General features: G+C 47.8%; 1 protein-coding gene across 1 annotated transcript in view; it reads right to left on the bottom strand.

Annotated features, from left to right (window-relative positions):
• ARCN1 (archain 1) overlaps positions 1-15,844 on the bottom strand; it is an 83,343-nt gene that overhangs the window by 51,928 nt on the left and 15,571 nt on the right. The window contains exon 2 of the mRNA XM_063942628.1: positions 11,132-11,395. Within this exon, the coding sequence (XP_063798698.1) occupies positions 11,132-11,395 (264 nt within the window). The remainder of the gene's footprint in view (positions 1-11,131; positions 11,396-15,844) is intronic.

The raw sequence follows: 15,844 nt of genomic DNA on the forward strand, positions 1-15,844 counted from the left end.
TCATTGCTGGAATGTTACACAGAGAATGGCCTGTAAAGATCCATGGCGTATAATAGTTGCTCATTGTTAGATGGGAAGAGAGAATGAAGTAGGATTTCCTGATAAATATGAAGAGAGGAAACAACATACACTATTGCTGCAGTCATGCCAAACAGCCCTTCTCAGCGCGCCAGGTCCTGTGTGACTATGCTTAGCAGAGTGATTTTTTTTGTTGTTGCTGGAATGTGTGTCTTAAGGTAGGTACACACCTGACCAACACGGAGGAGCCGCCATTACGCAGACCGATCAAGATACGTGTAAACAATTACCAATCGGCTGCTCAATGTGTAGGACAGCATCTCCAGCTGGGCGGCATTTGAATTTGCCAGACCAACTGTGACATCAGCACCCCATAGCCAGATGGCACAATATATCTGCAGATACACTATATGGACAAAAGTATTTGGCCACACCTGTTAATTATTGAATTCAGATGTTTCAATCAGAGCCATTGCCACAGGTGTATAAAATCAAGCACCGAGCCACACAGTCTCCATTTGTTCTGAAGAGCTCAGTATCTTTAAGCGTGGTACTGTGATAGGATGCCATATGCAATAAGACAGTTCGTGAAATTTCATCCCTGTTGGATAGTCCACGGTCAACTGTCCACAGCATCTGTTCACGCAGTGGCGGCAGGCTGTTTAAGCAGGCGCCGCTAAAGTAGCTAAAACAGCCTAGCGAGTATACTGTGTGTATATTGTTGGTAGTCAGCAGTTCATAATGCACTCCTGTACTATGACAATTGCTGACAGACTCCTATTCCTGTTCTGACTGTTCCAGTCCGGTCCAAGTGCAAAGTCTGTCCCAGCCCACTCCTGTAACATGTTCTGCCGGATCCAGTCCAAGTGCAAAGTCAGTTCCAGTCTGACTTATGTTCCTGCTCAGCCGTTTCCAATCCGGTTCAGGTGTACAGACAAACTCAGAACCACACTCCTGTATGTTCTTCGGCAGCTGCTACTAGATTAGCAATCCTAGATAGCCTCCTCCAGCAGTCAGCTCTGTCTCCTGTTCAGTCGTGTTCTACCTCATGCGCAAGAGCTACATTCACCCACCAAGTTTTCTGCATCATACTCCCGCCAGTGTCACCCTCAGGTTCACAAGAATTCTCTGAAGTGACAGATACCAACTCTGACAATCTGCTATCCTGTTGCTTTTATTTGCTAAGTCCAATATAGAGACGGATATCAATTGTTTTCTACCCTGTCAACCCTTCTGCCATTATGGTTCTGCTTCTTGTGACCCTGTACAATTTTTGGAAAGATCCCGAGAAGAAAGTGCTAAATCACATGCCGTACTGCCCTCATTTCTAGAATGCTCTGTAAGTAGAGATGAGAGCTCCAGCCTTAGGTGCTGTGCACAGGGACACTCCATCGTTGTTTACTCTTGGAACCGGCAATCATCGAAGGGATTTCTTTGCAATATTTGTAGGATTGAGCAAATCTAGCTGAAGATCTCACCTATTCCACCTTGCCCAAGGAAGAATGCCTATAGTGGATGACAACATTCCAAAGAGACAAAGACTATTCATTATTGGCAGCACTTTGAGATTGAAATACTGCATGTACGCTTAGTGCTGAATTTTTTTTCTGAAAGGCTCAAATATTCTGAAAGACTAATAAGAGATGGTCTAACAGAACTCAAACTGTTGAGACGGACCCAGATCAATTTAGCTGCATTAATGATCCAAGCATATTGCTTAGCCAAGTTATCACCTGAGATATAAAAACATCAAAGTACATATGACTGTCACGGCGCTCTTTAAGGAGATGATTTCTAGAAACACTGTTAAGGTAGACACTTAGATGGCTCGTTTCGTAGTATGATTCTTACCCCAGCTAGGACTCCATCCAACGGAATATCTGTATAAGACCGGCAAGGGCAATTTCTTGATCCCAGTTTCAGTCCCCAATGCTTAGCACAGCAGAGTAGTTGTAAATTACTACAGGGGGAATCCCGGTTCCTTGTATGCCACAATTGGTCAGAGGAGATGTTCAGTCCAAATATTTACTAGGGTAGTGTTCGTCACCAGTCCAACCGGATAGCGATGTGTCTATCAGGTTCAGGCTCAAACCTGATAGACACATCGCTATACGATTGGACTTGTGACAAACTGTACCCTAGTTATTATTGGGTGGTATATTGTATTTAATAATTCTTTGTACCAGACCGTCCCACTAGCATTGTTCTTACAGCCAGCGCTGGTACACATTTTTTAATAATACTCCGTTTTCATATTGGGGATCTGACCACCCCTGGTACTAGCTGCTGCTGACCGCGCACCCAAAATAAAATTCTATTTCTCTTATCACCTGAGATGTGTTTGGCGAGGTGTTTCGACTTTCCTGCCACCAAAATGTCATTCAGGGAATGCTTTACAATGATACCTTGTAGTTTGAGAACGGCAATAAGGACTACCGGCACTTTGGTGACAGTCACAATGTGAGACGTGAACTTGAAGTGGTGACATAGCACAACGAACCTGAGAAACTAATGATGTTGAGCCATACAATAGACCGCCTAGACCGACTGTAATGACTTAATACGGAAAGGACTTTCAGAAATATACTGATTGTTTGAAGCAGCTCAAACTGTTCAAAATGGCCCAGACAGAAGACTTGGAACAGAAGCCAGTGCACCTCTGCGTCACAAGAACAGGAGAAATGACTTCTTCCTTCAGCAAAGTCTATAAACCAATCTGTAATGGTTCCAGATCTACTTCAAAGATTTTCCCGCTGTGTATAGAGTGGAATTCAGTTTTGTACCCTTTGCTGATGGTATTGCACCACACAAGTAAACTTGAGTGGTATCCGTGTATCTGCATACTCTGAAATCCTGCCACCCACAGGACTCCCTGGTGGTTGGTTAAAAAAAAAAATAAGATTTTACTTACCGATAAATCTATTTCTCGTAGTCCGTAGTGGATGCTGGGGACTCCGTCAGGACCATGGGGAATAGCGGCTCCGCAGGAGACAGGGCACAAAAATAAAGCTTTAGGATCAGGTGGTGTGCACTGGCTCCTCCCCCTATGACCCTCCTCCAAGCCTCAGTTAGGATACTGTGCCCGGACGAGCGTACACAATAAGGAAGGATAATGAATCCCGGGTAAGACTCATACCAGCCACACCAATCACACCGTACAACTTGTGATCTGAACCCAGTTAACAGTATGACAAACGTAGGAGCCTCTGAACAGACGGCTCACAACAATAACAACCCGATTTTTTTGTAACAATAACTATGTACAAGTATTGCAGACAATCCGCACTTGGGATGGGCGCCCAGCATCCACTACGGACTACGAGAAATAGAATTATCGGTAAGTAAAATCTTATTTTCTCTGACGTCCTAAGTGGATGCTGGGGACTCCGTCAGGACCATGGGGATTATACCAAAGCTCCCAAACGGGCGGGAGAGTGCGGATGACTCTGCAGCACCGAATGAGAGAACTCCAGGTCCTCTTTAGCCAGGGTATCAAATTTGTAGAATTTTACAAACGTGTTCTCCCCCGACCACGTAGCTGCTCGGCAGAGTTGTAATGCCGAGACCCCCCGGGCAGCCGCCCAGGATGAGCCCACTTTCCTTGTGGAATGGGCCTTGACAGATTTTGGTTGTGGCAAGCCTGCCACAGAATGTGCAAGTTGAATTGTGCTACAAATCAAACGAGCAATCGTCTGCTTAGAAGCAGGAGCACCCAGCTTGTTGGGTGCATACAATATAAACAGCGAGTCAGACTTTCTGACTCCAGCCGTTCTTGAAATATATATTTTCAATGCCCGGACCACGTCCAACAACTTGGAATCCTCCAAATCGTTAGTAGCCGCAGGCACCACAATAGGCTGGTTCAGGTGAAACGCTGACACCACCTTAGGCAGAAAATGAGGACGCGTCCGCAGTTCTGCCCTGTCCGAATGGAAAATCAGATATGGGCTTTTATAGGATAAAGCCGCCAATTCTGACACTCTCCTGGCTGAAGCCAGGGCCAGTAGCATGGTTACTTTCCATGTAAGATATTTCAAATCCGCCGATTTGAGTGGCTCAAACCAATGGGATTTGAGAAAATCCAAAACTACATTAAGGTCCCACGGAGCCACTGGGGGCACAACCGGGGGCTGTATATGTAGTACTCCTTTTACAAAAGTCTGGACTTCAGGAACTGAAGCCAATTCTTTCTGGAAGAAAATCGACAGGGCCGAAATTTGAACCTTAATGGACCCCAATTTGAGGCCCATAGACAATCCTGTTTGCAGGAAATGTAGGAATCGACCCAATTGAAATTCCTCCGTGGGGGCCTTCCTGGCCTCACACCACGCAACATATTTTCTCCAAATGCGGTGATAATGTTGTGCAGTCACCTCCTTCCTGGCTTTTACCAGTGTAGGAATGACCTCTTCCGGAATGCCTTTTTCCCTTAGAATTCGGCGTTCAACCGCCACGCCGTCAAACGCAGCCGCGGTAATTCTTGGAATAGACACGGTCCCTGCTGAAGCAGGTCCCGTCTTAGAGGTTGAGGCCACGGATCCTCCGTGAGCATCTCTTGAAGTTCCGGGTACCAAGTTCTTCTTGGCCAATCCGGAGCCACGAGTATCGTTCTTACTCCCCTTTGCCGTATAATTCTCAGTACTTTTGGTATGAGAGGCAGAGGAGGGAACACATACACTGACTGGAACACCCACGGTGTTACCAGAGCGTCCACAGCTATTGCCTGAGGGTCTCTTGACCTGGCGCAATACCTGTCCAGTTTTTTGTTGAGGCGGGACGCCATCATATCCACCTTTGGTTTTTCCCAACGGTTCACAATCATGTGGAAGACTTCTGGATGAAGTCCCCACTCTCCCGGGTGTAGATCGTGTCTGCTGAGGAAGTCTGCTTCCCAGTTGTCCACTCCCGGAATGAACACTGCTGACAGTGCTATCACATGATCTTCCGCCCAGCGAAGAATCCTTGCAGCTTCTGCCATTGCTGTCCTGCTTCTTGTGCCGCCCTGTCTGTTTACGTGGGCGACTGCCGTGATGTTGTCCGACTGGATCAACACCGGCTGACCCTGAAGCAGGGGTTTTGCCAGACTTAGAGCATTGTAAATCGCTCTTAGCTCCAGTATATTTATGTGAAAAGACATCTCCAGGCTTGACCATACTCCCTGGAAGTTTCTTCCCTGTGTGACCGCTCCCCAGCCTCTCAGACTGGCATTCGTGGTCACCAGGACCCAGTCCTGTATGCCGAATCTGCGGCCCTCTAACAGATGAGCACTCTGCAACCACCACAGAAGAGACACCCTTGTCCGTGGTGATAAGGTTATCCGCTGGTGCATCTGCAGATGCGATCCGGACCATTTGTCCAACAGATCCCACTGAAAAGTTTGTGCGTGGAATCTGCCGAATGGAATCGCTTCGTAAGAAGCCACCATCTTTCCCAGGACTCTTGTGCATTGATGCACAGACACTTTTCCTGGTTTTAGGAGGTTCCTGACAAGTTTGGATAACTCCTTGGCTTTCTCCTCCGGAAGAAACACCTTTTTCTGAACCGTGTCCAGAATCATTCCCAGGAACAGCAGACGTGTTGTCGGTGTCAACTGAGATTTTGGAAAATTCAGAATCCACCCGTGTTGTTGCAGCACTAATCGGGTTAGTGCTACTCCGTCCTCCAGCTGTTCTCTGGACCTTGCCCTTATCAGGAGATCGTCCAAGTAAGGGATAATTAATACGCCTCTTCTTCGAAGAAGAATCATCATTTCGGCCATTACCTTGGTAAAGACCCGAGGTGCCGTGGACAATCCAAACGGCAGCGTCTGAAACTGATAATGACAGTTTTGCACCACGAACCTGAGGTACCCTTGATGTGAAGGGCAAATTGGGACATGCAGGTAAGCATCCTTTATGTCCAGGGACACCATAAAGTCCCCTTCTTCCAGATTCGCTATCACTGCTCTGAGTGACTCCATCTTGAATTTGAATTTCTGTATGTACAGGTTCAAAGATTTCAGATTTAGAATAGGTCTTACCGAGCCGTCCGGCTTCGGTACCACAAATAGCGTGGAGTAATACCCTTTTCCTTGTTGTAGGAGGGGTACCTTGACTATCACCTGCTGAGAAAACAGCTTGTGAATGGCTTCCAATACCGTCGCCCTGTCTGAGGGAGACGTTGGCAAAGCAGACTTTAGGAACCGGCGAGGGGGAGACTTCTCGAACTCCAACCTGTAACCCTGAGATACTACCTGCAGGATCCAGGGGTCCACCTGTGAGCAAGCCCACTGTGCGCTGAAATTCTTGAGTCGACCCCCCACCGCTCCTGAGTCCGCTTGTAAAGCCCCAGCGTCATGCTGAGGGCTTTGCAGAACCCTGGGAGGGCTTCTGTTCCTGGGCAGGGGCAGCTTGCTGTCCTCTCTTACCCCTTCCTCTGCCCCGGGGCAGATATGACTGTCCTTTTGCCCGCTTGTTCTTATAGGACCGAAAGGACTGCGGCTGAAAAGACGGTGTCTTTTTCTGTTGGGAGGGGGTCTGAGGTAAAAAGGTGGATTTTCCGGCAGTTGCCGTGGCCACCAGATCCGATAGACCGACGCCAAATAATTCCTCCCCTTTATACGGCAATACTTCCATATGTCGTTTAGAATCCGCATCACCTGACCACTGTCGCGTCCATAAACTTCTTCTGGCAGATATGGACATCGCATTTACTCTCGATGCCAGAGTGCAAATATCCCTCTGAGCATCTCGCATATAAAGAAAAGCATCCTTTAATTGCTCTATAGTCAATAAAATACTGTCCCTATCCAGGGTATCAATATTTTCAGTCAGGGAATCCGACCAGACCACCCCAGCACTGCACATCCAGGCTGAGGCGATGGCTGGTCGCAGTATAACACCAGTATGTGTGTATATACTTTTTAGGGTAGTTTCCAGCCTCCTATCAGCTGGATCCTTGAGGGCGGCCGTATCAGGAGACGGTAACGCCACTTGTTTTGATAAGCGTGTGAGCGCCTTATCCACCCTAGGGGGTGTTTCCCAGCGCGCCCTAACCTCTGGCGGGAAAGGGTATAATGCCAATAACTTTTTTGAAATTAGCACTTTTCTATCTGGGTTAACCCACGCTTCATCACATACATCATTCAATTCCTCTGATTCAGGAAAAACTACAGGTAGTTTTTTCACCCCCCACATAATACCCCTTTTTGTGGTACTTGCAGTATCAGAGATATGCAAAGCCTCCTTCATTGCCGTGATCATATAACGTGTGGCCCTACTTGAAAATACGTTTGTTTCTTCACCGTCGACACTAGATTCAGTGTCCGTGTCTGGGTCTGTGTCGACCGACTGAGGTAAAGGGCGTTTTACAGCCCCTGACGGTGTCTGAGACGCCTGGGCAGGTACCAACTGGTTTTCCGGCCGTCTCATGTCGTCAACTGATTTTTGTAATGTGCTGACATTATCACGTAATTCCATAAACAAAGCCATCCATTCCGGTGTCGACTCCCTGGGGGGTGACATCACCATTATCGGCAATTGCTCTGCCTCCACACCAACATCGTCCTCATACATGTCGACACACACGTACTGACACACAGCAGACACACAGGGAATGCTCTTATCGAAGACAGGACCCCACTAGCCCTTTGGGGAGACAGAGGGAGAGTTTGCCAGCACACACCCAAGCGCTATAATATATATGGGAACAACCTTATGTAAGTGTTGTATCCTTATAGCAGCTTAAATATATAAAATATCGCCAAAAAAAGTGCCCCCCCTCTCTGTTTTACCCCGTTTCTGTAGTGCAGTGCAGGGGAGAGTCCTGGGAGCCTTCCTCACAGCGGAGCTGAGCAGGAAAATGGCGCTGTGTGCTGAGGAGAATAAGCCCCGCCCCCTATTCCGGCGGGCTTTTCTCCCGGAGTTTGAGATATCTGGCATGGGTTTAATACATCCATATAGCCTTAAGGGCTATATGTGATGTATTTTTTAGCCATAAAAGGTATTATACATTGCTGCCCAGGGCGCCCCCAGCAGCGCCCTGCACCCTCCGTGACCTAAGGTGTGAAGTGTGTGACAACAATGGCGCACAGCTGCAGTGCTGTGCGCTACCTTCATGAAGACTGAAAAGCCTTCTGCCGCCGGTTTCTGGACCTTCAATCTTCAGCATCTGCAAGGGGGGTCGGCGGCGCGGCTCCGGGACGAACCCCAGGGTGAGACCTGTGTTCCGACTCCCTCTGGAGCTAATGGTGTCCAGTAGCCTAAGAAGCCAATCCATCCTGCACGCAGGTGAGTTGAACTTCTCTCCCCTAAGTCCCTCGATGCAGTGAGCCTGTTGCCAGCAGGACTCACTGAACATAAAAAACCTAAAAAACTTTTTCTAAGCAGCTCCTTAAGAGAGCCACCTAGATTGCACCCTGCTCGGACGGGCACAAAAACCTAACTGAGGCTTGGAGGAGGGTCATAGGGGGAGGAGCCAGTGCACACCACCTGATCCTAAAGCTTTATTTTTGTGCCCTGTCTCCTGCGGAGCCGCTATTCCCCATGATCCTGACGGAGTCCCCAGCATCCACTTAGGACGTCAGAGAAAAAGGATTGCAAAAACTTAGGTCCTGACTTATCTTTCTAAGAAAGGACAAACAGACTGCTTATATATGGTACTGCAAAGCTGCTGAAAGTAGTGCTTCCCTAATAGCCTTGGGCTTCTCGAAAACGCTAGCAAGAAGATAAAATGCATAGTTTTCCGGTAGTGACAAATGACAGGATTTACCTGAAAGGGACCTCCTGATTGTACTATATGCAGGGTTTTCAGGGACACAAATGGTAGTGTGGTTAAACCATTCTTATTGGTCAGTCCCTCCTGTCCCCAGGGAGCCAACCCTTTCACACCGCACAAATAACCTGGTATCGACCCGGCATATTACCGGTTCAACACGGGTCAGCGTGCGGTGTGAAAGGGCCATAGCCGAAATCTCTGGTCACCTGACCCGGCAATTCAACCTGGGAATAAAGCAGTGTTATTCCCGGGTTGAATACCGAGGCTGTGGCAGCGTAAACGGGCTCCCGGGTCGATGCGACCCGTTCACTACAACAGGGAGAGGCAAAGCGGAGATGCTCTCATCTCCAAGCGCCGCCTCCACTGCCGGCTCCGCCCCCCACCGCTATGACAACCCGCCTGGCATATTGCCGGGCCAGGGAAGCCAGCAGTATCGTCCAATGCCGGATCCCACCCAGAAAGGACCCTTTTCCAATTCCCGGGTGGGATCCGGCATTGGCGATGTGAAAGGGGTATTAGTGACCATGCGGGCTCATCAGGAACAGGTAAGCACCTCAGCACTCTACAGTACGGGTGGGCAAACACTAGCATGACCGGCAATCAGGCAGATTTCCTTTCGCCCTGCACCATGCCACATTGCCGGTACACACTACGCAATTTAATAAACAACATCTTGTCCCGGGTATCGGGATTGAAAAAATGGTCAATCCCGGGATAGGCTCTCTTTCTGTGTGTGTGACTGCCCGCCCCTCCCGCACATAAATCAACTCACCAAACTGCTGGGGCGTGTGGGAAGGGATCTTCCTTCAGCCGCGGTGACTGCAGGGGCATTCGGGAGGAGGCGGTGGGTGATGGACGCCTCAGCAGCGACCTCAGCGGCAGGTCACTGCGCAGCGTGACCTAACAGTCAGAGGTCACGCTGCGCCGGGGGAGCTGGGCAGCGTCTGAGCATCCTGAGGACGCTGAACGCTGATCCCGCAATCCCCGGGATTGGATTTTCCAATCCCAGGATTGAATCCCGGACTATTTTTGGCCTAAATCCCGGGATCGGCCACACTATATGTAACCCTTCAGCTGCGAAGCATGGCTGTTGGAATAAGAAACAGAAGCAACTGTTTCTGAGCATGGGATCGCAGTTACAGGAAAAAACAAACCCCAGAAATGGTCACGACACACCGGCATTTTAGTTACCAATCATGTTACCTACCACCCACAAACGCTCCCTGTCAATCACTTTGCATATATATATCTGCACTGCGGTCACCTTCGCAAGACTAAGTGCAATTTACACACATGGCAGTGGCACAAAAAAAAAAGAACAAAATAAAAAAAAATCTTCCACTGCGTATAAAATCTATATTGCGTCCATCACCAGATCACACCCACAGGGTTGCTAATGGTATGCAAACTTGATCTAGAGCGGACCTGGTGTCTTCCAAGACTACTGCCTGTCAAATTCCAAATGTGACGAATGTTATACTGTCTCTCTATCTTGGTCCCGCAGTGTGACATTTATATTTCAAACAGTAATTTAAAAAGAAAAAGTAAATTCACTACATTGCCAATGTTAATTATACGAGCTTTCACTAGTAGTACAGCATAGTAGGTCTTGGATAACCCACTGTCTGTGAAACACTCAAATCCAGAAGGTCAACGATTATTTCTACTCTTCAGCTACAGAGTTCTCCACAATTATTTATTATTGCTAAGCCATCTGTCTTGCACAGGCAGATACACCCCCACCCTAATTCCCCATCATGTTCCACCTGTAACGCACAAGGACATCGCTTACAAAATAAGAAAAAAGGACTTTGTGCTTTATATGGAGGGACTGCCATTTTCCCTTAACACAATTGTAATGGGGCCCATACACCTGGAAAGTATCGAGACTACTCCCTGCTTTGCAGATGATTGGGTTGGAGGATTGGAGAAATCCAAAAAGCTGGAAATCCTCAATTTTTGGAATTAGCAGGTCAGGGATTTACTAACCTACTGTTTTTTGCAGATTCCCCGATCATCAATCATTGTCTGCCGATCGGCAATACTGGGGAAAAGGGTAATAGATGTATGGCCCGCACAACTCAATATTTTGTACACATTTTCATACAACCTTTGCTAAATGCTTGATTTAGTATTAAGGCTTTGTCTTGCGTTTTTACTGAAGTATTGAAATCTAATTAGAAGATTTTGATGGAAAATTAAAATAAAGACAGTTAGAATTAGGTAGCAAACGCTGCATAACAGCAAGTACAAAGCAATTCATCTAAACTAGAGGAATTGGTGTCCTGCCTCCTGACTGCAGAACTTAAGCCTCATCAGAGATGTATCTGGCCTTATCGTTACAGTAACATACACTTACCACTCTGGAGAAAAGTCGGAGGGTCTCTAGGTCCTCTAGGATGTTGCTGTTCTTGGTGGTGATGAGAACCATGTATAGCTTTTCCATGGGCTGGTAGACATAACGTACACTTTCGGTCTCCACAAAGGTGTGCTGTTTTCCTGTATTCATTAGTTTTGGGAAAGCTGCCAAAAGTCCTTCAATGCGAGTGCGAGTCATTTCCACGAATTGTCGTGATACTATGGCCTTGCCCACCTTCGTACATACTGCAGCAGCGAGCAGCACCTGAAAAGGATAACGGTAAATAAGGATTATGGCTCCTCTGACAACTCAAGATCAACTTTTCGTTGTACAGCGTTTTCTCTAAGTAAAATACAATTCTCTGCTTAGCAATTCAATTTATGTACGCTAGCACAGAGGAGTGGGTTCTAGGGAGGGTCGGGGACCTCCTCAATATTCACATAATGGGTACGGGGGTGTAGAGAGGAGAAACTGGGATTTTTGTACTTCTGTTACATTCTTTTCTCAGAGTCCAATCAGGGCACTTTAGTATAGAATGCTTTGACAGGTGCTTGGGCATTTCCAAATTTACCTCCAAGAGCTCAAGCTCTTCCCCCTCCAAACACCCATTTGGTTCCAGAGTACTTCTCTAACAAAGCTCCAAGGACAAAACAAGGAGAACAATAATCCTAACAAGTCAACAGTAAAACACATACAAGAACGGGAACAATAATTGAGTGTAAAGGACGTCGGTACAATGTCATCGCTCCCCCCCTCCCCCTTCTTGTAGAGGTCCTATTTGCTTTTTCATCCAGCAATAAGATCCACACCTGCATGACAGATAAAGGGGCAGGGTGCGTTTCTGCTAACATGTTATTTATTAATACCAACGCATGCACTAGGATTTCAAACGGGTGTGGTAGAATAGATCTACAATGTCTAGGCAGTCAACAGGTCGACAACATATGGTTGTCAAGTACAAAAGGTCAACAGTGAGTAAGTTCGACTCAAAGAGTTGACAGGGTGAAAAGGTCAATATGACAATGGCTGACACAACTCCTTTGTTTTTTTTTAGGCCACATCTTGTATATTCCATGTTATGTTACTACCATCAATACAAATGTGTACCCTCGTGGGCACGCTTAACTCGCCACACTTCTGGCAAGGTGGCTCGCTGTGTTCATCAAAGGTTACTATTACCTATAGATGTCTACGTGGATAGAAAATCAAGCACATATTGGTAAAACATGTGAAAACCCCAAAAACGTGTCATGTTGACCTTTTGAAACTGTTAACAATTTGTATCCGTCGACCATATTGTGTCGCCCTAATTACCGTCTACCTAGACACTGTAAAACCATCATCCGGATATCAATTCAAGTCCACAACAAACAGCAGAAATGTGAGAAGACGGAACATTTTTTTTAGGCATATCCTAGGAACCAGGCAATCAGTGAGCACAAAGAATTGTCAATGGAGCATATATTTTGGAATATCTATTGATGTCAAAACCTACACTTCTCCAACTCTTCACGTGATTCGCCAATTTCCTGCATGCTTATAATAAGATTTTACTTACCGGTAAATCTATTTCTCGTAGTCCGTAGAGGATGCTGGGACTCCGTAAGGACCATGGGGAATAGACGGGCTCCGCAGGAGATAGGGCACTTTAAAAAAGCTTTGGATTCTGGGTGTGCACTGGCTCCTCCCTCTATGCCCCTCCTCCAGACCTCAGTTAGGGAAACTGTGCCCAGAGGAGATGGACAGTACGAGGAAGGATTTTTGTAAACCTAAGGGCGAGATCCATACCAGCCACACCGTATAACTTATGATAAACTACCCAGTTAACAGTATGAACAACAACATAGCCTCGGGTCAACCGATAAACTATAACATAACCCTTATGTAAGCAATAACTATAAACAAGTCTTGCAGAAGAAGTCCGCACATGGGACGGGCGCCCAGCATCCTCTATGGACTACGAGAAATAGATTTACCGGTAAGTAAAATCTTATTTTCTCTAACGTCCTTGAGGATGCTGGGACTCCATAAGGACCATGGGGATTATACCAAAGCTCCCAAACGGGCGGGAGAGTGCGGATGACTCTGCAGCACCGATTGAGCAAACAGGAGGTCCTCCTCAGCCAGGGTATCAAACTTATAGAACTTTGCAAAGGTGTTTGACCCCGACCAAGTAGCTGCTCGGCACAACTGTAATGCCGAGACCCCTCGAGCAGCCGCCCAAGAAGAGCCCACCTTCCTAGTGGAATGGGCCTTAACCGATTTAGGCAATGGTAATCCTGCCGTAGAATGCGCCTGCTGAATCGTGTTACAGATCCAGCGAGCAATAGTCTGCTTTGAAGCAGTAGCACCAACCTTGTTGGCCGCATACAGAACAAACAGAGCTTCAGTCTTCCTGATCCTAGCCGTTCTGGTCACATAAATCTTCAAAGCCCTGACCACAACCAGGGACTCGGAATCCTCCAAGTCCCGTGTAGCCGCAGGCACGACAATAGGTTGGTTCACATGAAAATATGAGACCACTTTTGGCAGAAATTGAGGACGAGTCCTCAACTCTGCCCTATCCACGTGAAAAACTAAGTATGGGCTTTTATGTGATAAAGCCGCCAATTCTGAAACACGCCTTGCTGAAGCTAATGGCAACAACATGACCACTTTCCACGTGAGGTATTTCAACTCCACTGTTTTGAGTGGTTCAAACCAAGGTGACTTGAGGAAACGTAACACCACGTTAAGATCCCAAGGCGCCACCGGAGGTACAAAGGGAGGCTGAATATGCAGCACTCCCTTCACAAAAGTCTGTACTTCAGAAAGAGAGGCCAATTCCCTTTGAAAGTAAATGGATAAAGCCGAAATTTGGACCTTTATGGACCTTAATTTTAGACCCAAATTCACTCCTGTTTGAAGGAAGTGAAGTAGACGGCCCAAATGGAACTCCTCCGTAGGAGCAGCTCTGGCCTCACACCAAGAAACATATTTTCGCCATATACGGTGATAATGTTTCAACGTCACGTCTTTCCTAGCCTTGATCAGGGTAGGAATGACCTCCTCCGGAATCCCTTTTTCCGCTAGGATCCGGCGTTCAACCGCCATGCCGTCAAACGCAGCCGCGGTAAGTCTTGGAACAGACAGGGCCCCTGCTGCAGCAGGTCCTGCCTTAGAGGAAGAGGCCACGGATCTTCTGTGAGCAACTCTTGCAGCTCCGGATACCAAGTCCTCCGTGGCCAATCTGGAACAATGAGGATTGTTCTGACCCTGCTTATTCTTATTAATCTCAACACCTTGGGTATGAGAGGAAGAGGAGGAAACACATAGACCGATCTGAACACCCAAGGTGTCACCAGAGCGTCTACAGCTACCGCCTGAGGGTCCCTTGACCTGGCGCAATACCGCTTTAGCTTTTTGTTGAGACGGGATGCCATCATGTCTATTTGAGGCAGTCCCCACCGACCCGTGATCTGTGCAAAGACTTCTTGATGAAGTCCCCACTCTCCCGGATGCAGGTCGTGCCTGCTGAGGAAGTCCGCCTCCCAGTTGTCCACCCCCAGGATGAACACTGCTGATAGTGCGCTTACATGGCCTTCCGCCCAGCGTAGAATCCTGGTCGCTTCTGCCATGGCCACTCTGCTCCTTGTTCCACCTTGGCGGTTTATATGAGCCACAGCCGTGACATTGTCTGACTGAATCAGAACCGGTTTTCCCCGAAGCAATTCCTCCGCTTGACGCACGGCGTTGTATATGGCCCTCAACTCCAGGACGTTGATGTGGAGACAAGTCTCTAGATTTGACCAGAGACCTTGGAAATTTCTTCCCAGTGTGACTGCTCCCCAGCCTCGGAGGCTTGCGTCCGTGGTCACCAGGACCCAGTCCTGAATGCCGAACCTGCGACCCTCTAGTAGGTGAGCACTGTGCAGCCACCACAGGAGAGATACCCTGGTCCTGGGAGACAGGGTGATCCTTTGATGCATTTGTAAATGGGACCCGGACCACTTGTCCAAGAGGTCCCATTGAAAAGTACTCGCATGGAACCTGCCGAAGGGGATGGCCTCGTATGAAGCCACCATCTTCCCCAGAACCCGTGTGCAATGATGTACTGAAACCTTTTTTGGCTTTAATAGGTTCCTGACCAGGGCTATGAGCTCCTGAACCTTTTCGATCGGAAGAAAAACCTTTTTCTGGTCTGTGTCTAGAATCAGGTCCAAAAAGGTCAGACGCGTTGTAGGGACTAGCTGGGACTTCGGTATATTGAGAATCCAGCCATGTAACTGCAACGTCTTCATGGACAGAGACACGCTGTCCAGCAACTTCTCCCGAGACCTCGCCTTTATGAGGAGATCGTCCAAGTATGGGATAATTGGGACACCCTGCCTGCACAGGAGCACCATCATTTCCGCCATTACCTTGGTGAAAATTCTCGGGGCCGTGCAAAGCCCAAACGGCAACGTCTGAAATTGGTAGTGACAGTCCTGCACTGCAAATCTCAGGAACGCCTGTTGAGGGGGGAATATCGGAACATGAAGGTAAGCATCCTTTATGTCCAGGGACACCATCCAATCCCCCCCCTCCAGGCTGGCGATGACCGCCCTGAGTGATTCCATTTTGAACTTGAACCTCTTCAAGTACAGGTTCAGAGATTTTAGGTTTAAAATGGGTCTGACCGAACCGTCTGGTTTCGGGACCACAAACAGGGTTGAGTAATATCCCTCTCCTTGC

The sequence above is a fragment of the Pseudophryne corroboree genome, chromosome 10, assembly GCF_028390025.1.
Source record: "Pseudophryne corroboree isolate aPseCor3 chromosome 10, aPseCor3.hap2, whole genome shotgun sequence".
Taxonomy (NCBI): domain Eukaryota; kingdom Metazoa; phylum Chordata; class Amphibia; order Anura; family Myobatrachidae; genus Pseudophryne; species Pseudophryne corroboree.